The sequence below is a fragment of the Plecotus auritus genome (assembly GCF_963455305.1).
Source record: "Plecotus auritus genome assembly, chromosome: 1".
NCBI classification, from domain to species: domain Eukaryota; kingdom Metazoa; phylum Chordata; class Mammalia; order Chiroptera; family Vespertilionidae; genus Plecotus; species Plecotus auritus.
In genome coordinates, this window is record NC_137770.1 from 71189551 (window position 1) to 71214649 (window position 25099).

General features: G+C 41.8%; 1 protein-coding gene across 2 annotated transcripts in view; it reads right to left on the reverse strand.

The window, feature by feature from the left end:
* Nucleotides 1-25099, reverse strand: part of GANC (glucosidase alpha, neutral C) — a 94031-nt gene that overhangs the window by 21082 nt on the left and 47850 nt on the right. For both annotated transcript variants that reach the window (XM_080645453.1, XM_080645454.1), the window contains 10 exons: nt 23917-24097; nt 23552-23690; nt 22551-22786; nt 20618-20744; nt 19460-19539; nt 16476-16619; nt 14893-14989; nt 8589-8690; nt 6922-7165; nt 5096-5160 (listed from right to left, as the gene is read on the reverse strand). In XM_080645453.1, the coding sequence (XP_080501579.1) occupies nt 5096-5160; nt 6922-7165; nt 8589-8690; nt 14893-14989; nt 16476-16619; nt 19460-19539; nt 20618-20744; nt 22551-22786; nt 23552-23690; nt 23917-24097 (1415 nt within the window). The remainder of the gene's footprint in view (nt 1-5095; nt 5161-6921; nt 7166-8588; nt 8691-14892; nt 14990-16475; nt 16620-19459; nt 19540-20617; nt 20745-22550; nt 22787-23551; nt 23691-23916; nt 24098-25099) is intronic.

Consider the following 25099-nt stretch of genomic DNA (forward strand, 5'->3'; position numbering starts at 1 on the left):
TGCCTAGCATTGGGCAAAACTGAGAAAACAAGGACCTCCCCCCCACCCCCCCACCACCACGCTTTTCCTCCCTGGTTATGTGGTTTAAACCCCCTGAACATTCATATTGATGGTCATGAGATTCGGAACCTCCTCTGATCTTTCCTCCCTTGGCGTATTGCTAGTAAGTGGTTTTAGACATCCTTAGAGGAAGAATAAGAGGGCAGGAGAATGGCCTCATAGGATTCCCTTGCACGACCACACCCTTAAGCATTGGGCCCTCAGGACAATGAAGTTCTGACCCACATCAAATAATCTTAGGAACAAAGCTTGGGTCTGTTGACTATAGGACACAGTTTTGGTCAATCTAGAGACAACATTTAGGCCTCAGTATGTTTCAGCTCCAGGCCAGAAAAGCAGCAAAACCAGAGGGGGCAACACCATGATTGACATTAGAACCAGATGCAATGACTAATGACCCCTTCTCTTAGCTCTGACCAATCAGTGGAAACCAGGACCCTGAAATGACACACCTGGAAAGCCAATGAATATTCTATTGAGATCCTCCCCTGAGACCTCCCCAGAAACTTACCTTTAGAAAACAGATAAAACTTCTTAAGGTAACGGAAGCCAGCCCAGAGGGAGCCCACACCTTTCTTCTTCCTTTCTTTCTCAGGCATATATCTCTGCTCTCTTTCTCCTAAGTTCTAAGGATCCTCGAATGACTTGCAACCAGGAGAGCAATGGACAGCAGCAACTCATCCTGGGCTAACCCCCTAAGCCTGTCTCCAAGGCCCCCTTTTCTTGGACTTTTCAGTGAGGTAACAGCAGCCTCACCGTGGCTCACTCTATCACTCTGACTTTTACTTCTCAGTGAGTCCAAGCAGCCCAGCGTGGCTCACTTTTTTCCTATACTGTTTCTAGAGAGCCAAACCAGAGCACTGCCTAGGCTCTAGCCTGTTGCTTCTTCTATCCTAAGCCCTTCCTTTGTTTCACTGTCCCCAGCTTCCATAAACATACTCTCAAAATCACCTGGACTCAGGTGAAATCTTTCCACACACTACAGGCCAGCCCGAGGCAGACCCTCTCTGGACCTGGTGCCTTTCCAGTGACAAAACTGCTTGTGTGTCAGTAATCTGAAAGCACCATTGCACTTCCCCAAGTGCCTCATTGTTTGCTATAAGTGATTTTGGTGATGGTGAGCCTACAATTATTATCTAGAAGTGTGGTCAGCATGGACATTCAGATCTTTTTCCTTGACTACAGGACAGAGTTTTGGTCAATCTAGAGACGACATTTAGGCCTCAGTGTGTTTCAGCTCCAGGCCAGAAAGCAGCAAAACCAGATGGAGCAACACCATGGTTGACATCAGAACCAGATGCACTGGGAAGGCTAAAATTCTCCTAAACACGATCTGAATTGTTAATTTTGTTTTGGCCTTGGTACCACATATATGTAAAATTCATCCATTTATGAATTCAATTATTTACTTATTTTCTAGAGAGGAAAGGTGAGGGAGAGAGAAATAGAAACATCAATGATGAGAGAGAATCACTGATCAGTTGCTGCCTGCACACCCCCAACTGGGGATCAAGCCCACAACCCGGGCATGTGCCCCTGACCAGAATTGAACCTGGGACCCTTCAGTCTGCAGGCCAACTATCTATCCACTGAGCCAAACCATCTAGGGCTATGAATCCACTCTTTAATTCAACTAATATTTATAGAGTGCCTACGGAGTAATAGGCACTGTGCTGAGCTCTGGGGATATAGTGACAAATAAGGCAGACATGGTCCCTGCTCTCACGGAGTTTACAGTCAATGAAGACAGGTATTAAGTAAGTAATTACAAACTAATTAGAGTTCAGATGGATACCAAAAAGGCAAAGTAAAAATAAAATAAAAATTATGTAATAGGAGGGACTGACTTGGATTTAAATAGGTGGAATTAGGAATTAGGAAGCAATTTTGGTCCTTTGGAAGGAAATTTTTTTCCAAGAAAGTTGCTATTTCAACTGAGAACTAAGTATGAATGGAGACCTAAAGAGCAAGATGTTTTACATTTTGAGGTTTCCCTTCTCTTTTGTTCCATCTTTTTGGCAATTCTGTTGAGCCTAGCTTTTTTTTTTAATATATTTTATTGATATTTTACAGAGAGGAAGGGAGAGGGATAGAAAGTCAGAAACATCGATGAGAGAGAAACATCGATCAGCTGCCTCCTGCACACCCCCCACTGGGGATGTGCCCGCAACCAAGGTACATGCCCTTGACCAGAATCGAACCCGGGACCCTTGAGTCCGCAGGCCGACGCTCTATCCACTGAGCCAAACCGGTTTCGGCTGAGCCTAGCTTTTTGAACCTTATTGCCAAGATGACAGACTTCCATGTTCTAGATTTGGTGGTTAACTCTTGTTAAAGAGGAGGCCACCCTCTCTGCCCTGCCCCCCAATCCTATTTTGCATATGAAATAAGCTCCTTTGGGTCTTTACTACCTGTGTTTCCCGAAAATAAAACATCCTCCGAAAATAAGACCTACTTACAGGTTTCCTTCTGAGTGAAATATAAGACATCCCCCGAAAATAAGGCCCCCAGGCTCTGTCTCAGAATGAAAATTAATTTACCGTAAACTGGTCGCTAGGGCCACCCCGATTGGCGTCTAGCAACCAGTGACGTTACGCGGAGTCCTGACGTCACTGCTGTGTGGAGGCGGAGCGGAGGTCGGAGTGAGCGGTGAGCGCGGGGCGGGAGAGAGGAGGAGACTTTCGCAGATGCGTGTAGAAGAACAGGAGGATTAGAGCGGATGGGACGCGGCGAAGGTGGTGAGTGCTGGTCTGTCTCTGGTGACACTACCTGATGCTCGCGGCCGCCTTCATGATGACTGAAGGTTCTCAGTCAGTGGCAGACCCTGCTCCAGCCCAGATCCAGGCCCCAGCAAGCCCAGTGACAGTCCCCAGGCAGGCCCCAGGGGGTAAATGTCTGATAAAGGGGTAGGGGGGATGTCTGGTGAAGGTGTTCAGTGGCACAGGGGTGGGGGGAGGGGGATCACTTAAAATGACACAGGAGGATCAGAGGGGGCAATCAAAATGACACAGGAGGATCAGAGGGGGCAATCAAAATGACACAGGAGGATCAAAAGGGGTTACTAAAATGGTAATCCCCCCTCTGATTCTCCTGTGCCATTTTGATTCCCCCCTCTGATCCCCCCTGAATCATTTTGAGTGATCCCCCTCCCCCCACCTTGATACCCCAATTCCTTTTTTTTTTACCCCTAGAAATGAGGGCAAAAAGAAAAAGCTACTCCGTGGAGTACAAGAAAGGAATCGTGGAAGACTCTTGGGGCCAAAATCTTACTGCTTTCTGCAAAGAGAAGATGTTGAGTATCCGATTGGTCCGAAAATGGCGAGCAGAGTATGGTAACCTCATTGAACAAGTGGACAAGGGAAATGCTAAAAAGTGCAAGTGTGGATCAGGTTGGCAACCATTATTTTCCGAGCTGGAAGACCTGATCTGTGAATGGGTTGTTGACAGGAGAGCAAAGGCTTTGGTTGTGAATAGGGCTCAGATTCAAGAATTTGCCCTTGCAATGGCACCACAGTTTGACATAGCCCCCGAAGACTTCAAAGCATCACAACACTGGCTGGATAATTTCCTTCAGCGAAGTGAACTGTCTTTAAGAAGATCTACAACATTGTTTAGGTTGGAAGATACTCAAGTTATTAAGCGAGCACTTGCATTCAAGTCCTTTATTGATGATGCTGACTTCTCTAAATACAATTTTTCCAACATGATTGCTATGGATGAAACTGCAGTGTTTATGGGCCAATCATCTCAAACACAATTAAACAGCGTGGTGCCTCCTTAGTGTACATTCCCTCCACCTCTTACGAAAGTGCACATGTTTCCTGTATTTTGGCAATTCGTCTGGATGGCACTAAAATCCCACCTTTAATCATTTCTAAGGGCAAGAAGGAAAAGATTGAACGTGTTTTGGGCGTTTTTATTCTTGAAACTGAAAAAGCCTGGGCCACACAAGCAGTTATAAGGAAGTGGGTCGATTTAATGCTGCCGCTTGTTATGCGAGGGAGCCAAAGAGGTCTGCTAGTCTGGGATACAGCCAGCACTCACCGTGCTAAAGACATGAAGACATTTCTTCACGAAAGAAAAATAGATCAGATAATGATTCCCGCAGGAATGACGGCCTATCTCCAGACTCTTGATATTGCAATCAACAAGCCATTCAAAGACAATTTGCGCATGGAAATTAATGACTACATTGAAAATAGAATGGAGAGAAATCAGCGTGGAAACTTTGTGAAACCTAAACTGCAAGAAGTTGTGACTTGGGTGAAGAATTCATGGGAGAAAATCACTGACAGTTGCATTGCAAATGCACTGCGAGCAGGCTACCTTGACAAGAAGTACTCATTTAAAGACAGTGCTATTGCTAAACATGAGAGATTTGGTCCACTGATTCTGAAAGAAATGGAGTCACAAGAAATTCACCAGGAAATTCAGGAATTGGATTGTTATGATGATGTTCCAGAAGATGATGACATGATTGTCATTGAATAAATGAGTAAATTCTTGATACTGTAGGATTCACAGTTTGTCTGGTTTGTGTTGACAACGACCGTACTACCGTACCGTATACAGGTAATAAATTTCCTTTATTTTCATTTAACAATAAATGTGTACCGTATTCTTCTTCATGGAAAAATAAGACATCCCCTGAAAATAAGACCTAGCGTATCTTTGGGGACAAAAATTAATATAAGACACTGTCTTATTTTCGGGGAAACAGGGTACAACCATCAGGTCTATTTTTTTCTCACTTCTCTTCCCCTTAATGGCATCACAAGGCTTAGGAGTGGACCCAGAAGAAGAATACCAATTGCATTCACAAATAGGATGGATTTATTTAAAGTTAATATGAGCGGTACTACATGACAACAGAATACCTATGATTCCACTTAGCACTAAAAATCTTGGTGATGAAATTTATTTTTTTGGCTTTCTTGAAATTAGGGATTTTTTTTTAGTCCTCTTACGTTAGAAAGTATGACAAGAACATGATTACAGTATTTATCATAATTATAATTAATCAAGAAATGCTTACCCAGCATGTATTCATCTTCCACACCAAAAGTCTCTAATTCATCAGGGAACTCTACCCACAGAGGCCTGGGGTAAAAAAAAAATAAAAAAATTCTTTCTTCAATATTATTAGATTCTTATTATAATTCAATCACTTACTAGTATACTTTCAGTTTTGTAACCATTCAAAGGAAATTAGAAAAAGCCAGAGCCAAGTCTCCTTTCATCTGTTTCAAGATTTTTTATGAGCAGTTGCTATGATTACTTATATTTTTCTTATGTAAAAGAGCTATCAATTAGCTTAAATGTTTAAATGAAAGATTGAGAAATCTGGTACCTGCAATTTTTCCTTTTGATTGTTGAACTAGAAATAAATATTACTTTGACAGGCAGAATCAGAAGTCCAAATGCCTATCATGCTTGGTGTAAAACAAACTAAATGTTTGTAGGATCATTTTATAATGATATAAAATCTGTGCCATTTCTTCATGCTGTCACTGCCTTTCATGCATCCTTAATCATTACCTATTGAAATGGGAAGAACTATTTTTTTCTTGTTTTCAAACTGGCAACATTATTAGAGGTTTGAGAAACTGTTGTGTGGTTTTTGTTTTATTGTTATTGTTGTACATAACTACTTAGAAGGCATTTGGGCTTATAAAGAAAACCTTCAATATCTATGTATCTGAATATTAACTTAATGGTTCTAATAATATTTTTCAATTTCACGAGGAAATGATCTTTTTAAATAAGAGACTTACTTTTAGTTTATTCACTAGCCTTTGTAATAATGTATTCCCTCTTCTACTGAAAATGGTAACAAGGCAATGATCTCTAAAGCTGGCTGATGTCTAGAACCACCTGGAAATTTTCTAACAAATACAGATCCCTGGAACCTTCTCAAAGAGATTCCTAGTAGGTCTGGAGGTGTGGCCTTAGAATCTGTATTTTTTAAGAAGCTCCCAGATGATTCTGATCTGGACCAGGTTTAGGGACGGAGGATCCAAGAGACTTAGTATGTCTCTGTGTGATTCCTCCTCTAGCTTAAAAAGTTTTTTTCATTTCTGCCTTCCAAATACAATCAGAATATAATTTGTACACCAGGAAAAATGTTCACCTCAAACTTGGAACAATTTAGTCCTAAGGACGAGATAGAGCAGTGGTTCTCAACCTTTCTAATGCCGCGACCCTTTAATACAGTTCCTCATGTTGTGGTGACCCCCAACCATAAAATTATTTTCTTTGCTACTTCATAACTGTAATTTTGCTACTGTTAATGAATCGTAATGTAAATATCTGTGTTTTCCGATGGTCTTAGGCTCTACAGCAGGTTGAGAACCGCTAGCAGGGTTGCCGAAAACTATCGGAAAACACAGATATTTACATTACGATTCATAACAGTAGCAAAATTACAGTTATGAAGTAGCAGAAAATAATTTTATGGTTGGGGGTCACCACAACATGAGGAACTGTATTAAAGGGTCGCGGCATTGGAAAGGTTGAGAACCACTGAGATAGAGCTTAAGACTGGCAGAATAAAATGTTCTTCATGAGAGGATGCTTGTGGGTTAAATACTGAGTGAATTCAGTTACAAAGTCATTTCATATTTCTTTGAAAAAGCTCTATATCTGTCTCATATCAAATATTAACACTTGAATCACAGAGTTATCTTCTGCTACCTCCACTGCCAGCACTCTCCTCTCAGTTGGTGTTCAACAAGCTGAGTGACACGATTAAACACATGGCTTTCCTTCACCTGTTCTCTTGAAATCACTGTGTAATTACTCCGTTCCCCAGTGGTTGGTTAGATTGTTTGCTGGGGCCTCCGACAGGTGGAGCCTATTTACCTTATGATGGGTTCGGCGGTCACATGTGCACAGTAGAACAGACAATACCAATAGGGCAGGAGGGTGTAACGCTCTCTGATGGCTTCTCTGATGAGCCGGGTGTGTTCCTTCCCAAAGAGCCAGGGTTCCCGTCGCTTGCTGTTTATGGTGGCATGGCCACGAAAGAAGGGCTGGTAGGCTCCGGCCTGGTACCAACGCACTAGCAGCTCCGCCTCTGGATCCCCCACGAAGCCGCCGACATCAGCTGATTCATTAGTCAAAGAAAGGTTTGTGAGCCCTGGCCAGTGTGGCTCAGTGCTTAGAGTACCGAAGGGTTGTGGATTCAATTCCTGGTCGAGGGCAGGTATCTGGGTTGGGGGTTCGCTCTCCACCCCCTGGTCGGGGAGCATGTGGGAGGTAACCTATCCGTGTGTGTGTCTCACATCAAAGTTTCTTTCTCTCTCTCTCCTTCTCTCCCTTTCACTTTCTCTGAAAAGCAATGGAAAAAAATATCCTCTGGTGAGGATTGAAAAAAAAAAAAAAAAAAAAAGCTTGTGAGGCAACCAGGCTTCTAATAAATGATGCACTCCAGTAAAATAAGGCTTTGAAGACTGGCAGGAGAAAGGTGCTATGCATGCACTCAAAATGACACTGAGGCCTCAAATTAGGGAGCACACAGTAAAAAACTCTGTCTGTTTGGGGAGCTGACAGTACGCTCTTTTATATTCTATTCTTGTCAAAGGTCAGAGGCTTTACTGCAAGATCAACTTTCAGGTATGTTCCTGAACCCAGGTAACCCAGAAATTGCAAAATGTCTGTCTGAGTCAATGGCTATATTTAGGGGTGGGATAGCGGTGGAGGGCTAGCAATTGATTTCCTTTGAAAGCAACAGCTAGGGCAAGATAAAAATTACACTTATTTTTGAAGTCTAACTGAAGTCTGATTTTAGGAGGAACATTTATTATAGAAATAGCTAAAGAGAAACAGATAATGATAATGAGATGTTTAAGTAGAATTTCATGTTTAGTCCTTAAGCAGGATACATATTCCCTGTATGGACCAATGCCATAAAAACACACTTATCAAAAAGTGATATTAACTCACTTCTATTCCTAGAGAAAAGAAGGAGCAGCTGGATCTGTCACCATGCTGAGCACCTTCCATATTTAGATCTCTCATCTGCAGAGAATTATTAGGATTTGGGAAGGTGGCACACTAGGGAATCTTATTTTAACTAATTTATCTTTCCCAAGAGCATATATATATTTTTAACAGTAAAAATATGTCACAGAATTTTAAACTTGCAGAGCAAAAATTATTTCTGTAAGGCTGATTGCTTATTTGCAAAATTCTTTGTAGTTCTTTCCATTTTTCGTTCAAGACGAAAGGCATGTTTCAGGATGAGAAACTCAGTTACCAAGAGTGGCTGAGGAAGCAATAAGAGAATGAGGGAAAGCAGCACTCTGGCCCCCTCCTGACTTTATGTCTTCAATTCAAATTGAGGACATAACAAAACAGCTCTGAAGCTACCCTTTCTCTCCTCTCTAATCCCCCCTTCACTTTCCTCATCTTCTCTTTCCCACGTTCACCCCTATCCAAAACAGCCCATGAAAAGGGACCAGCTTTGACAAAAACACCCTCATTTTTTTTTATTTTCTCTCATTTCAAGCCTGAGGATATCATCTTACCTCCACAAAAAGAGATCCCAGTAACGCTGAGAGTGAGTAACATAGGGATAGAAATTTTCAGGTAACTCCATTTTGCTCTGTTGTCGCCTGTCCACACAGCACCTTTAGACACCAGTAACAAGGTATTAAAAAAAAAAAAATCACAAATCAGCCTATGCCCTTGATTTCATGTTTAGATTCCTTATTTGTATACACAAAATTAACATAAAGGAATGCATTTCTTCCTTACCTTAAAATATACAAATTCTGGTCTTCCACAATGAAAATATATTAATTTTCTAATGTGAAAAAGTCATTAAAATCGACAAAAGAAATTGTGAAAATATTCTGAAATCACTTATTTTTGAAGTCTAACTGAAGTCTGATTTTAGGAGAAACATTTATTATTATTTATTTATTTATTTATTTTAAAAAAAATATTTTTTTTATTGATTTTTTACAGAGAGGAAGAGAGAGGGATAGAAAGTTAGAAACATCGATGAAAGAGAGACATCGATCAGCTGCCTCCTGCACGCCCCCCACCGGGGATGTGCCCGCAACCCAGGTACATGCCCTTGACCGGAATCGAACCTGGGACCCTTTAGTCCGCAGGCCGACGCTCTATCCACTGAGCCAAACCAGTTAGGGCTAGGAGAAACATTTAAAAAAATCAACTTTACTAAGATATAATTTACATACAATAAATGCATTGTATTTTAAGTGAAGAGTTTGGTGAGTTTTTAAAATGTGTGCACCATGTAACCATCACCACAAGCAGGGTATACGGTGAGTGCGAAGCCTACCACCTGCTTCCCAGAAGGGGGGGCAGTAAAGAATGGGGGTGAGGGGCCGGGGAGAGGAAAGAATGTGGAGTGTCCTCAATGAAGAGGTGCTTAGGAATGAGGCTCGGAAACGTGACGGGGAGGTTTGTTCTGTTTGCCCTGTGGCTATCCCTTGGAAGGGCGGAGAGCGCGGCTGTGGCTGTGAGGCCTCCCTGCCTCCCTGCGTGCTGAGTCCAGTTCCACAGCCAACTGGAATTGGCTTCAGTTTCCTGGTCTGTAAAATGGATTAAGTGTGTCCCAGTGCCTTCGCTGACCTTTGAGGGCCAATTGAAATACTATATAAAGAAAATGAGGGAAGAAGTGAGAAAGAAAAGGAAAGGCAAACAACACAAAAGAAAGACTGGAAGGAATCTGTAAACCCATTGTCACTTAAATAGGGAATATAGTCAACAGTGTTGCAATGACGGTATGATGCCAGGTGGGTACTGGAAATATCAGGGAACATTTTGTAAAGTATATGATTGTCTAACCACTATGCTGTAACTAATATAAAACCTGAAACTAATACAAAATAATATTGAATGTAAAGAAATAAAAATAGGAGTGAAATTTTTATAAATTTCTAAGTTTTTATAAACTTCAAAGTTTAAATAAAGTTAAATAAATAAAGTTTAAAAAAGTTTACTTAAAGTTTAAGTAAAGGAAGGAAGGGGGAGAATAAAAAGTGTTTTTCATTTTACCACTTTATTGTCTTTTCAGTACATGAAAAACTTTATATGGTGCTTTTATACTTTTCTAAGTCATTATCTCATTTGATGTTCAGGGCAACTTAAAGACAAAATAATTATTCCCTCCACTATTCAAAGAAAGGAAATCTTGGTGTCTTGCCCCAATGATTCAATTGTTAAGCCCTTATTGTAAAGCAGGGTTAGTGAAATTTTCTGTGAAGGGTCATATCTATACTAATAAAAGCCTTGAAGGCAATCAGGCCAGCAGGGGAGGGCAGTTGGGGGTAATAAGGCTGGCAGGGGAGCAGTCAGGTGTCAATCAGGCCAGCAGAGGAGCAGTTGGGGGGCGATCAGGCTGGCAGGCAGAAGCGGTTAGAGGTGATCAGGCAGGCAGGCAGGTGAGCGGTTAGGAGCCAGCAGTCCCGGATTGTAAGAGGGATGTCTGACTGCCAGTTTAGGCCCAATTCCTGTGGCCTACACCAGCAGTTGGACATCCCCCGAAGGGTCCGAGATTGGAGAGGGTGCAGGTTGGGCTGAGGGACACCCCTCACCCCCTGTGCATGAATTTCATGCACTGGACCACTAGTCCTATATAATAAAAGCCTAATATGCTAAGTATCTGACTTTTGGACAGTTCAGCCAGTCGCTATGATGCGCACTGACCACCAGGGGGAAGACACTCCAATCAGTAGGTTAGCTTGCTGCTGGGGTCCGGCTGATCGGGACTGGTTGAGACAGGCTGGACACGCCCTGGAACCCTCCCCCGGTCCCTCCCTGGCCCTGATCATGCACTGGTGGGGTCCCTCAGCCTGGCCTGCACCCTCTAGCAATCTGGGACCCCTCAGGGGATGTCAGAGAGCTGGTTTCGGCCCAATCTCCGCAGGCCAGGCTGAGGGGCCCCACCAGTGCACGAATCTATGCACTGGTCCTCTAGTTTCATATAAATGAAAGCATAATACTAGTATATGCTTTTTTTGTGTTCTAGCTTTTTTCACTCAGTATAATATTGTAGTTTACTCCTTTTTATTTGCCGAGTAATATTCCATAGTAAGGATATATTGCAAGTTGTTTATCCATTCACCTATTGATGGATATTTGGATTCATTCCAAATTTGGGCTATTACGAGTGAAGCTGCTATAAACATTTGTGTACAAATCTTTGTGTGGCATATATTTTCATTTCTCTTGGGTAAACACCTGGGAGGAGAATTGCTGGGTCTATATGTGTATTTAACAATTTAAGAAAATTCCAAATTGTTTAGCAAAGTGGTTGTGCCATTTTACATTCACAATAGATGGGAGGTTCAGTTGCTCTACATCCTTTGACAACACTTGGTAGTGTCAGTCTTTTTAATTCTAGTCATTGTAATGGGTTTGTAGTAGAGTTCGTAGTAGTGTCTCTCTGTGGTTTTAATTTATAATTCTCTAATGACTAATGATATTGAGCATCTTTTCATGTGTTTATTATCACTCATATGTCTCCTTTTGTAAAGTATCAAAATCTTTGCTCATGTTTAAAAAAATTTTTTTTATTATTTCATTGTAAAAGTTCTTCATGTATTCTGGATAAAAGTTCTTTGAGAGATAGAGATGTATATCACAAATATTTTCTTTCAGTCTGTGACTTAAACTTTTCATTTTCTTAATATCTCTGAAAGGGTAGAAGTTTCTAATTTTGATGAAGTTCAATTTATCCATTTTTCTTTTATGGTTCATGCTTTTTGTGTTCTATTCTAAGTAATCTTTGCTTATCTCAAAGTCACAAAGATTTTTCTCCTGTTTCCTTTTAGAAAAATTTTTTTTTGTTTTAGCTTTTATAACTTAAGTCTATATTCCATTCTGAGTTACTTTTTGTGTATGGTACGAGGTAAGGATTGAGGTTCTTCTTCTCTCCTCCCCTCCCCCGACACACATGATATACAGTTGTTCTAGTACCATTTATTGATAAAAATGATTTTCTCCGTTGAATTGCCTTGGTGACTATGTTGCAAATTAATTCATCATATAAACGTTGGACTCTATCTGGATTCTCTATTCTGTTCCATTGAACTATATATGCCTATCCCCTTTCCCCCCGCAAACCCCCATTATAATTAGAGGAGAGTGGTACAGAACATATAGGGGAGACATAGTAACAATAGCAGTAACAACAGTTAGCATTTATCAAGCCCTTGCTGAACTATTTTGCTTATATTATCCCACTTAATCATCACAACAACCCTACCAGGTAAACACTATTATTAATGCCATTTTACAGATGAGGGAAATATGGCAAACAGTGGGTATTATAATCCATACAAAGTTATAGAGATACTAAGTGGTAGAGGAAGGATTTGAGCCCAAGCAGTCTGACTCTAAAGTCAGTGCTCTTGCCTGGCCAGAGGCTCAGTGGTTGAGCATCAACCCATGAACCAAGAGGTCACTGGTTTGATTCCCAGTCAGGGTACATGCCTGGGTTGCAGGCTTGATCCCCAATAGGGGCATGCAGGAGGCAGCTGATAGATGCTTGTCATAGATGTTTCGATCTCTCTATTCCTCTCCCTTCCTCTCTAAAATCAAGAAAAACATATTTTAAAGTCAGTGCTCTTTATTCATTGTATAATTGATAAGAGTTTGTGAAGATAGATTATATACCACTAAAGAGGTCCATAAAAAACCCCACAATCTTATTTTACTATTTCTAGACTACTCCTGAAGCATTTTTATCTATATTCTATCAAAATAGTTTTGTTTTAATCTTGTAGCTATTTTTGTTTTAATCTTTCATAGAAATTTTAGGTAGTCCTGTGGCCAGCAAAAATAAAAAAAATAATTCAAGGGACTGTTCTTCTTAAATAGTACTCTAATAATTTTTCCTTGACTTCAAATAAAATATGTATATATTTACATAAAGATTTTGAAATCCACACGATGGCATTCTCATCAAGAAAGAAAGTTCATATAAACATGCAGATGTTTTCATGTCTCATATGGTTGTTTAGTCAGAAGCTCTCTGACTATTGGTCTTAGCATATGACAACAGTGTTCTCTGTAATGCCTCACTACACTTTGGGGCGAAGCTGATAGCTTCACACAAAATACCAAAGACTAGCAGTGGGCCAACAAAGATTACTCAGAATGCATCATTTTTGTTATCTTAACAACTATTTGTAAATGCTTTCATTAAAAATACTTTATTCTTTTTAGTGATTAAAAGTGATGCTTGTAGAGAATTTGGAAAATAGAGATAGTTAAAAAGAAGAGAATTAAAATCACTTATAATAACCAAGGTACTATACTTATTTAGATTAACATATATAGTAATCTATATTATATATTATTTATTATATGTATACTAGAGCCCCAGTGCATGGATTCGTGAACAGGTGGAGTCTCTCAGCGTGGCCTACGCCCTCTCACAATTTGGGACCCTTTAGGGGATGTCGGACTGCCGGTTTTGGCCCGATCCCCCAGGCCTGTGGGGATCGGGCCAAAACCGGCAGTCGGACATCCCCCAAGTGATGTAGTATTGTGAAGTGGCAGGTGGCCGGGGAGGAGCCCAAGCCTGGGCTGGGCGCGCTGTCGTGGAGGCGGGAGAGGCTCGCACTGCTGCAGCTGCACTTGCCAGCCATGAGCCAGGCTTCTGGCTGGGCGACGCTCCTGCTATGGGAGCGCACTGACCACCAGGGGGCAGCTCCTGCGTTGAGCATCTGCCCCCTGGTGGTCAGTGCGCTCCCACAGGGGGAGTACCACTCAGCCAGAAGCCAGGCTCATGGCTAGTGAGTGCAGCGGTGGTGGTGGGAGCCTCTCCTGCCTCTGCCACAGGCCGGCAGTAAGGAGCGAGGGGTCCTGGACTGTGAGAGCCCCAGACTGCGAGAGGAATGTCTGACTGCTGACTTAGGCCCAATCATAAGCAGGCGGACATCCCCGAGGGGTCCCAGACTGCGAGAGGGTACAGGCTGGGCTGAGGAACACCCCCCCCCAAGCACGAATTTCGTGCACCAGGCCTCTAGTAGATATATACACACACACACAAAATAAGGATGATATATAAATACATTTAGGCTTTTTTTTCTTTTATCATGATGTCAAACATTTTCTCATGCAATTAAGGCTATTTTAAATAACTTTATGACAGTCTAACATATAAATTATAGTTTTATAACTATTCCCTTACATATTTGGATTTTCTTTATTGTTTTGTTTCAAGAACTAATACTGTGGTGAGCAAATCTGTACATGAATCTCTGCTTAAGATGACAATATTTTAGCCTTTTGAGTACCACAGGTGCTGGTTTGCAGGGGTGGAGTAGGAGGCCTAGTAATGGCTGTATACAATAAAGGCTGGATTCTTCAAATGAGAACCTAAGCTCCCAGTTATTTGTGCCTGGGGACTTAAAATAGCTTTCCTGCCACAGGGTGGTAAAGCTGAACTAGATCTGCATTAGCTAGTAAACCAAATCCAGTTATAGATGACCCTGACCATAAGCCACAGCTAGGTCTATTTTAAGGCATATTGCTGAGTGAAATAGGTGGTTGAAGGAATGTGTTAGAAGTGTATTTTCCCTGGTTTTGATAAATCAAAGAGACAGGATCAGAGATGACCATCCCTGCAAACAGATACTCTGAAGTCATTCACCCAAAAATTAAGTGGCCATTTTTTCAGTGGGAAATGAGTAACTAAACTTTATTAAAATTGATTTACACTGATCATAGGACAAAAGTACATACTTCAGGGCACATCTAAGGCCTGCCCAATGGCTACTGAAAAGGAAGGCATTAAGAGCTCTATAAAGATTTGTGTTTTTAAGTCTGATCATATGAGCTATTCCTTACCATACTTTTGAGATCCAGCAAAGAAAGAACGTGTAAGAACAAAGGGTCTCTCCTTTCCCTTAGATCGTTGTATCAGTCCTTCTGCAGTAGCCTTTTGCTATAAAGTCAAAGGAGAAAAATGTCAAACAGATGATTGGATTAAGGCATTGTGTAGACATCCCCAATAAACTACTTAACATGAAAAAACAAATAGTAGGTGAAAATGTGAAATGGGAAATATTAAAATAAATCCATCAGACAATTTTTATGATGTAATGAAACTCTAAATTCATATGAGCTATTCCTTACCATACTTATTAAAATGGAAAATTTATTTGATTAAAATAGCAATGAAATAATCTATATATATAAAAGCCTAAGTGACTGAACTACCAAATGATCGAACAACCGTTTGACCAGTCGCTATGATGCACACTGACCACCAGGGGGCAGACACTCAATGCAGGAGCTGCCCCCTGGCGGTCAGTGCATTCCCACAGCAGGAGCACCGCTCTGCTGACTAACAGGCACCAGACACCGGGCTCATGGCTGGCGAGCGCAGCTGCAATGGCATGAGCCTCTCCTGCCTCTGTGGCAGCGGCAGTGCACTACCTAGCAGCCGCCATGGCAGGTACGATGGGGCCAGGATGAGTGGGAGCGGCGAGGTGCCTGGCTGCCTACAGCTTTGCGCACTACTACATCCCTTGGGGGATGTCGGACTGCCAATTTCGGCCTGATTCCCGCAGGCCAGACCAAGCCTTTTGGTGCTTACTATTATCAGGCATATTATAAGATTTTCTCTTATAATCTACACAACAATCTCTGAGACAGTCTTCATTAATGAAAAAAACTGAGATTCAGAGAGGTTAAGTGACTGGCTCTGGCCTACATAAGGAAATTCACTAAAGTCATTTGCAATTATAGCAAGAGGCTATTAGAGAAGTAAACACAGAAAACCAAGCTATATCTAGCCAGCAGCTCCCACTGGAAAATACCAGTTGGTGGGAGGGCCATGAGAACAGTTACATTCTGAAAATAATGGAGAACCACGGGTATAAATTAGGGCCAGTAACTACCAAGTAGAATCTCTATACATGCCTGGGTCTTTTAGATGTGATTGGCCAATGGAAGACAATTCTATTGAGAAAGCTAAGTACTTAAGAAAGACTTTCTACATTTAAAAAGTGTATGTGTGTTCTAAATCTTACTCTCCTGGTATAAATATAAGACTTAATATATTTAGAAATTTGTGAAATTTCAAAACATTTGTCCTAATTTCCTTTATATATTTACACATGGTTTGTTTACTTCAATAAAAGTTTTGAGGTAGCATCCAATACCATTTACTAATGGCTCCTGTCAAGGAAGATATTTTTATGTTACCACTAATCTTACAATATCTAGGAATTCATCAAGTTCATTATAGAAGGCAAAGGTACAAAAGGAGAAATGAGTCTTATATTGGCTACAACCGGGTAAGACTCATTGCAGAAAAGACACACAAAGAGAAATGAACAATATAGTATGGCTATTACAAAGGAAACAGCTTTAAGCCCCAAAGGCAGGGTACATGGGTACAGTTGGCTTCTTCTTAGCTGTCTTACCTGATAAAAGCCATAGAGGTTGTGAAGTTCTCTGTGCTCCCAGTTGCCATGATGAATGGCATTCTTCTGCATGGTTTGCTCTGGCCCTCTAAAGACCGAGGGTTCATTCATGTCATTCCATATGTAGAGGATGTCAGTAGATCCCTAGGAAATAAATCTTGGTCAAGGTACTACTTCTACAGTGATTATGTTAATATAACAGCTGCTCCTATTCCTCTTTCCTACTCCATTTCATTTATTATTCATTATGTTTATTATCTGTGCTCTGTCCTCAGCTCCACTGCTAGAATGAAAAGCTCGACTGGGCAGGGAGTTCATTGATAGTTCCCAAACACCTAGAACAATACCTGAACCATAGAAGGTTTCCAATAAGTATTTGTTGATGAATGAAAGAATGCTGTGCTCTATTGTCTGTGAAATACATATTGCCCAGCAAATCTACTCCGAGGTCTATCTGGAGAACCTCCACAGGAAAGATTGTGAATGATCACAATTAAGCTCTATATCATCCATCATTTGCTACAACTCTTAACTGAGGGAAGGGCAACTGTAGTTGTACATGATAAAATTCTGCTTTTCCTCTAATACTCTGAAAAATTTGACAGCTAAGATGCCTGCTTGTTAGTATGATCTATAGTTTATTTGCTACATAGAATTGGTCAATACAGAGTGAGAAGGGGTGATTGAGTCATTTAGTCATGGTCTTACACTCTCTTTATAGAATCCCTGGTCTCTCAGCATTTGCCTCGATAGCTACAATGACAAGAAGTCCCTCAGGCAGCTCATTCCATTATTTTCTGCATGGTAACATTCTGTCACAGGGTCTAGCTTGATTTCTGGGATACCACAGAATACATCTGTTGCCTCACCCACATGATAGTTTTCCAAAAGCCTAAAGGAGGCTCATGTGTTTTCTTTTGACTCTTTACCTTTCACTATTTCTAAATGTGTATGTCTATGAACAAGGCTATATGGTTTTCAATATTTAACTACCTTGACTGTTCTTCTTTAGCACCCTCTAGGGCAAGGTTGGCAGTCTTTTTCTGGAAAGAGCCAGTTTTTTAACTTTGTGGGCTATACGATCTCTTTTTCAGTAACTCAACTCTGCTTTGGTAATGTGAAAGACGTAGACAACAGGGAAATGAATGAGCACGTGGCTCAAGTGTTGTTCATACTGCTCTTAGTTATTTTCTGTGTCCTAAAATATGATGCTCAGAAACTAGCATTGAGTGGTTAAGAGCTGGGTTTAAAACAAACAGAACTGAGTTCAAATCTTGGGTCTGCCACTTACTAGATGGGTGAACTTAGCAGGTTTTTAAATATGTTCATGTCTCAATTTCCTCATCTGTGGGAATAGAGTTATAGTTTTAACTTCAGAGGGTTATTGTGAAGATAAAAATGGCATATGCACAGAAAGTGTTTAGCACACTGCTTGGCACATAGCAAATACTCGAATTTATATTAGACACTAGAGGCCCAGTACATGAAATTCGTGCACCGGGGTGGGGGGTGTGGTCCTTCAGCCCAGCCTTGCACCCTCTCCAATATGGGACCCCTCGAGGGATGTCAAACCAGGATCGGGCCTAAACGGGCAGTTGGACATCCCTCTCACAATCCAGGACTGCTGGCTCCCAACCGCTCGCCTGCCTGCTTGCCTGATTGCTCCTAACCACTTCTGCCTGCCAGCCTGATCACCTCCTAACCAGCCTGATCGATGCCTAACTGCTCCCCTGTCGGCCCGATTGCCCCTAACTGCCCTCACCTGCCGGCCTGGTCACCCCTAACTGCCCTCTCCTGCTTACCTGGTCGCCCCTAACTGTCCTCCCCTGCAGGCCTGATCCCCCCCCAACTGCCCTCCCCTGCAGGCCTGATCCCCCCCACAACTGCCCTCCCCTGCAGGTCTGGTCACCCCCAACTTCCCTCCCCTGCAGGCCTGGTCTTCCCTAACTGCCCTCCCCTGCTGGCCTGGCCACCCCCAACTGCTCTCCCCTGTAGGCCTGGTCCCTGCCAACTGCCTTCCCCTGCAGGCCCGGTCACCCCTAACTGCCCTCCCCTGCTGGCCTGGCTGCCCCCAACTGCTCTCCCCTGCAGGCTTTGTCCCCCCCCAATTATCCTCCCCTGCAGGCCTGGTCCCCCCCAACTGCCCTCCCCTGCAGGCCTTGTCCCTCCCAACTGCCCTCCCCTGCAGGCCTGGTCGCCCCCAAATGCTCTCCCCTACAGGCCTGGTCCCCCTCAACTGCCCTCCCCTGCAGGCCTGGTCCTCCCCAACTGCCCTCCCCTGCAGGCCTTGTCTCTCCCAACTGCCCTCCCCTGCTGGCCTGGTCCCCCCCCCCCGCAACTGTCCTCCCCTTCAGGCCTGATCGCCCCCAACTGCCCTCCCTTGCAGACCTGGTCCCTCCCAACTGCCCTCCCCTGCTGGTCATCTTGTAGTGCCCATCTTGTGTCCACATGGGGGCAGCCATCTTGTGTGTTGGAGTGATGGTCAATTTGCATATTACCTATTTATTATATAGGATCATTATCATAATCATCACAATTGGTTGAAAACAGTTCTCTAGATGTGGCCTCTCCTGTTTTCTCAGTGAATTTTATAAGATTTAGGAATTAATTTATTATTGTACCTTACTTTTAATGACATACTTTGCAAGATATTTCCACATATATCATCACCTTTCAATAATAGTTATAAAATGCTATTTTATATAAAAAGTATATAGTAATTTCAAAATGTAATACATCTCTATAATTAAGTACTTTGATATATTGTAATAGAGGTCAAAATCATAGCTTTTTGCATTTAATAATACACATGGCACCTCTCCTGGCACCACCTAAGTCTGTAATGTGATTCTACCCTTCCCTTTTCATACAAGCATTATTTATTAGGGGCTACTCAATGAAGCAGTATAATTCTATTCAATCACTTCTTTTCATTCTTTCATCATTTCAAGTAACTAGGGAAGAGAAAAGGAATAAAAACATACCTGATAAACAGAAAAAGCAAAAAGACCTGAATACCACTCTCTGACCTTGGGGTTGGTGAAATCCAGGTAAGAGGAGAGACCTGTAGAGTTACAAGAGTAGTCAGCCTGTTAGGAACCGTGGTCCTCATGGTAAGATGTGTAGTAAGGAGGGCTATCAGATGTGAAAGCTCGGCAGTCAATGGGCATCAAACATAAAAGTCAGCTGATACAGAGGCATGGTCTGGTGAGAAGCGAATGAATGCTGGACTTCAGTGATAATCTACTAGACCTTTCAACCCCAGAGCATGCCAATGAACAAGTATCAAGGTGGAGCCTGTCCTTCACTGAAATAGCCCAAAGAAGGATGGCAAGTAGTCTGTAGTGATCTGTCTGTTCTTAAAAAGAACAGAGAAGTGTTCCTAACTGATAAAAGGGGGAAATTCATGGGGTTTCTCTACCATGCAAGGATTTATGATAGAGTACTATGCTTTGATAGAGTGGTGATTTCCTCAAGGAGTCTCTACCAAGGCTTTAAACTAATAATTTCTGAAAGGAATTGTCCAGAGTTGCCAGAGGCAGCTGAGGTCACTCACGAAAGTCTGGAAGTCAAAAGGTTGGGCTAACAGGGCAAAGACGAATGGCAGGGGGAGAGACTGCAGGGCCCTTTTTCTTTTAAAAAATGTATTTTTTATTGATTTCAGAGAGGAAGAGGGCGAGAGATAGACAGAAACATCTATGAGGAGAGAGAATCATTGCTGGGCAGCTTCCTGCATGCCCCCTGTTGGGGATCAAGTCTGAAACCCAGGCATGTGCCCTGACTGGGAATCGAACCATGACCTCCTGGTTCATAGTTCTATGCTCACTGAGCCATACCAGCCAGATGGCCCTTTTTCTTTCCTTCTCTTCCTCTCCTTTTCTCATTCCTTGGCTTTTCATTTTTATTTGCTTAGAGAAATAGCATGGTAGAGGTTTGCTTATTTTTTATTTATCCATTGACTGATAAATGGATACAATGTACACTGTATCAGTATTATGAAAGATATAAAAGAAGGTAATACCATTTCTTAAAGGAGCTTAAAATGTAGCAAAAGATATCTACAAGGAATAAGAACAGTGGCTGTGAAACCTTCGTTAGTTGGGACGGAACAAGGGAAGTAAGTGTATAAAGTAATATCTCACCTGGCCAACATACCCCTTCAAAGTCTCCCCCTTCGTGATTCCTCACAAAGTAGCCCTGTTCTTTGGCCGTAGTGTACACTGAGTAGTCAGGGTCAATCTTGATATGCGGGTCACTGATGACCACAAGCTGTCAGGAGGACATAAAGGTTTGAAGATCTCATCAGTTTCACATGAGCCATATATTCATTTATATGTTTCCATCATAGTTCTTGGGTTTAAATTTTACTCAGAAACAACTACTATTAGCACTGACGTATTCCATGTGCTTACAGAAATATAGATCGATGTCAAAACTAGGTCATTGCTCTTTTATAATTATTGCTGCTTAATACATTTTTTAAAAATAGCATTGAGCTTCTATCTGTCTGCGGTGCTGGTGCTATACATAAAGGAGTAAGTAGGCAAGGTCTCTGCTTCTTAGACATGTAGAAGCTAACATAACACTGACAAAAGCATACATTAAAGAAAATAGGAGAATAGAATGTTAAAAACCCAAAGGTATAGGCATATTGAGGAAGGAAGTCTGAGAAAAGCTGTGATCACAGCTGTGTCTCTACCACCTCTCCCTGCCTTTCTTACACCATTCTTTTGTTTGGTTGTTTGCTTTTTTTGTTTGTTTTGTTTTGTTAATCCTCACCTGAGGATATTTTCCATTGATTTTTTAGAGAGAGTAGAAGAGAGAGGGAAAGACAGAGAGAAACATTGATTGGTTACCTCCTCATGCACCCAGACCAGGACCTGGGCCGGGGAGGAGTCTGCAACCAAGGTTGTGCCCTTGACCAGAATCAAACCCAGGACCCTTTGGTCCACAGGCCGATACTCTATCCACTGAGCCAAACCAGCTAGGGCTCTAAAACCCAATCTTTACACATAGCCTCAAACCTCAATACCTTTTTATTTAACTAGAACCTTCTAATCATCCTTCCTCATTATCTATTTAAATCTATTCTACATACTGAAATTTAATTTTCCAGTGCTATTACCACCACCACCACCACCCTTGAATTATACACTTTCCAGTGTCCTTTTCCTTCCCCATTTTCTGTTTTAGTTCTTTCTTTGGCCAGATTGTCAGGAGGAATCCATCAGGGAGGCATGCAGGAAAAATGGAGTAATAAAAAAATCAACTCTGTTTTTGATGGACTGTTAAGAGCTTTTAAGTCCACCACTCCCCCTGACCTTTCTTCCTACATCTGTGCATGCCGACAAAGAAAGCCCTGATGCTCCACCCTTTGGTGCCAGCAGAAAGTTCAAACTCACAAGCCCTGGCACATGCACAGGGATCTTCACTCCCATCTAACGCTCTAATCATGGTAAAAGCTGAGCTGATCTCCTTCCCAGCTCTCTCAGGACAATTTCAAATGAGCTTGGGAGCCAGCCTTACTCCCCCCAGAATGCCTTACTATGTGACTAATTAATATTTTTAAATTATTTATCATTTTTTAAACTTTATTTTTATTCGTTGACACTATTACAGATATCCCCATTACCCGACCTTCCTCCTTTGCCCACCTCCACCCAGACCCTACCCCTTGCCCTCTGGCCATCAACACGCTGTTGTCTGTGTCAATGGGTTATCCATATATGTTCTTTGGCTAATTAATCTTGGTACCTGTGTGATGTCATCAATCTTGACATCAGAACCAAATTTCCCATGGGCAGGGGGATCCATCAAAATACTACACGGGTGGCCGTGACAAATGGCCTGAATGCTAGACCCCTGCATCCTTATGGAGACCTAGATAACTGAAGCAGGGATGGATGGTGTCACCACCTTGTCACCATTACTTTTCTGTCATCCCAGTTTCAATTACATTTGAAGGTACTATTTTCATGGCCATTTTAAAAATCAGATAGTTCTCCACTTATGTATCAAATCAAGTTTTAAAATGTGCTTGTAACTAAAAGGTTCAGAAATGTTGGTTCATTTTACCTTGCGTTTTTTGTTTCGGAGCAGCTCCTGCATCCTTTTGGGGTTGGGGAATCTTTTCTTGTCCCAGGTGAAGTACCTTTTGCCCTCGGTGTGCTCTATGTCCAGCCACATGACATCATAAGGAATGTCATGTTTGTCAAATCCTGCATCCACTGCTTTTACATCCTGCTCATCTTCATAGTTCCAGCGGCACTGGTGGTACCCCAAGGAGAAGAGAGGGGGCATGGCTTGTGTGCCTAAAAGAGGACAATAACAACTGAGCCAACTACCACCACAGTGATAATTCTATATTTGTTAAAACATTTTCTAAATGCCAACAGGGTCTAAGCACTCAGCTTGGTAGTTAGACTCCCACTTCTAGGAATACATCCTTAGAAACCCGAAACACCAGAAAGAATGCATGCACCCCTATGTTCATAGCAGAATTTATTCCATTCTTATTTCCATAGCACTAGGCTGATGCCTTTAACATAGCACTTATACCTAAGAGCACAGCAGTTCATTTATATGCCTGCCTCTTCAGCCAAATTGTTACAGAAACTCTGCAGCCATTAAGCAACAACTTCCCATTACCCATTTCATCCTCCAGACCTTGGTAACTGCTAATCTACTTTCTGTCTCTATAAACTTGCCTATTGTAGGTACTTCTTACAAGTGGAATCATATGCTAAAGCCAGTGGTATATTTTAATAGAGAAGAGAACATAGAAAAGGTTGGGATACTGATAATCTGAGATGAAGGCAGAGAAAGCCCAGGGGTTAAAGGCTTCAAAGAGGCAGACAGCAAGTATTAAGGATGAGAGAATGGAGAGTTCTAGCTCCAGAGCAATGTTTAGCCAAACTGAATAGAATGAGGGTGGGAAGAGAAATGCTTCTTAAAAAGCCTGGGCAAGTTGTTTATGAATTCTATATGGTATACAATAAATATTAACTTATAGCAATGATATAGGGGATAGAGAAAATATAATGGAACAAGAAATGGGTTCTTCTACATGCAAGTACCTGTAAGAGATGAGTACTGCTTGAAGACGTCAAAAGGTGTAGGCCCTGTCAGCAGAAAAACATCAATGATTCCACTCTCTGACATCCAATGCACATCAGTTCGAGATCTGCTCTTTTGTTTAGCATCAACTGGGCCCATCTGGAAAAGAAATGGAATGAAGGTTTGAAATATTTCCCTCTAACCTACAATGTCCATCCATATGGGAATAACAGTCTGTTCCTTTCATAAATACCATAAACTTTCACTGATTATACTGCAATGACTGGTGGCAGAGAACTGCCACTATAAGCCCAGAGCTATGACTACACTTGACTAGTTTTGTTTCTTCTGTAAGTAGGACATACAGACATGGTCCATAGCTTACCTTTACTGCAGGCTCTGTATTGATCTCCACTAGTGTTTCTGAAGAATTCAGCCAAAAAATGCCTAAAGTCCTACCCAGTTTGTGGGCCAAGAGATAAGGCACTGAACCATAAATGCCCATTTTGTTATGTATTTCATAGCCATAGACGTCCAGGTTATAAAGACGGTAAGCATCCTCATCACTGAAACACACAATAAGGATTATCAATTATCATCACAAATGTATTATTAATGAATAGGATGGCTCCATTCTCCCCTGCACTTGGATCCTATGCATCTTTCAGGTTCAACTTTACCATTTCCCTAAAGGTTTCTGATCCAACCTGGGTGAATATGATCCTCCTCCTTTGATTCCTTTGCATCCCCTCAACTGACAATTGGTATACATAATCTCATATTTAAGATATCTTTTCTAAATATCTCTTGTGAGTTTAGGACTGTTTCCTGTGAATCCCCTACAATAGCAAGCACACAATAGATATTTTTGACGAATTTTGTATTTCTCTGCCGCTTAAACAAAATCTCTTAACATGCTGACCCAGTGCTGAGTAGGAAAAATTCAGGACCTGAATTGGGGTGGGAGCAGAGCTCAGGTTGGTGTCAGAGCAGCATGGTTTCTGATGCACTTGTCACTATGCCGCCCTGTAACATAAACAGCATCTGGACCTGGCAAGCCTGATCAGACTCTGTGTATCTTTGGTTTTGCTTCCAGTTAGTCATATGCCTCTGGCATTTATTTGCCAGTAGTGTTAGTTTGAAATGATCTCCCTGAGAAAATCAAAGGTGATATGAAATGCCACACTTTCCCATTCTCTGGCTCACTGTCCTTTCTTAGTAAAAGCGTTTTTCTAGGTCAGTGTTTTTCACAGTGCATTCTCTCAGGGTTCCACAGCAAGGCTGTGAGAGGTAAAGGCAAAAACCAGGAGGTGATGTGACGAAAATTCCCCCTGACCCTCATTTCAACCACAGCAACTCCATATATTGACTTCATATATATTTTTGGGTTCAGCATTACAGTTTTTAGAATTATCTAATTTTTTGCCGAAAAAAAATTGAGAACTACTGCTCTGAGTGGAAGATTCTTTTTAAAAAAATTTGTTATTTTTATTAATTTCAGAGAGGAAGGGAGGAGAGATAGAAACATCAATGATGAGAGAGAATCATTAATCAGCTGCCTCCTGCAT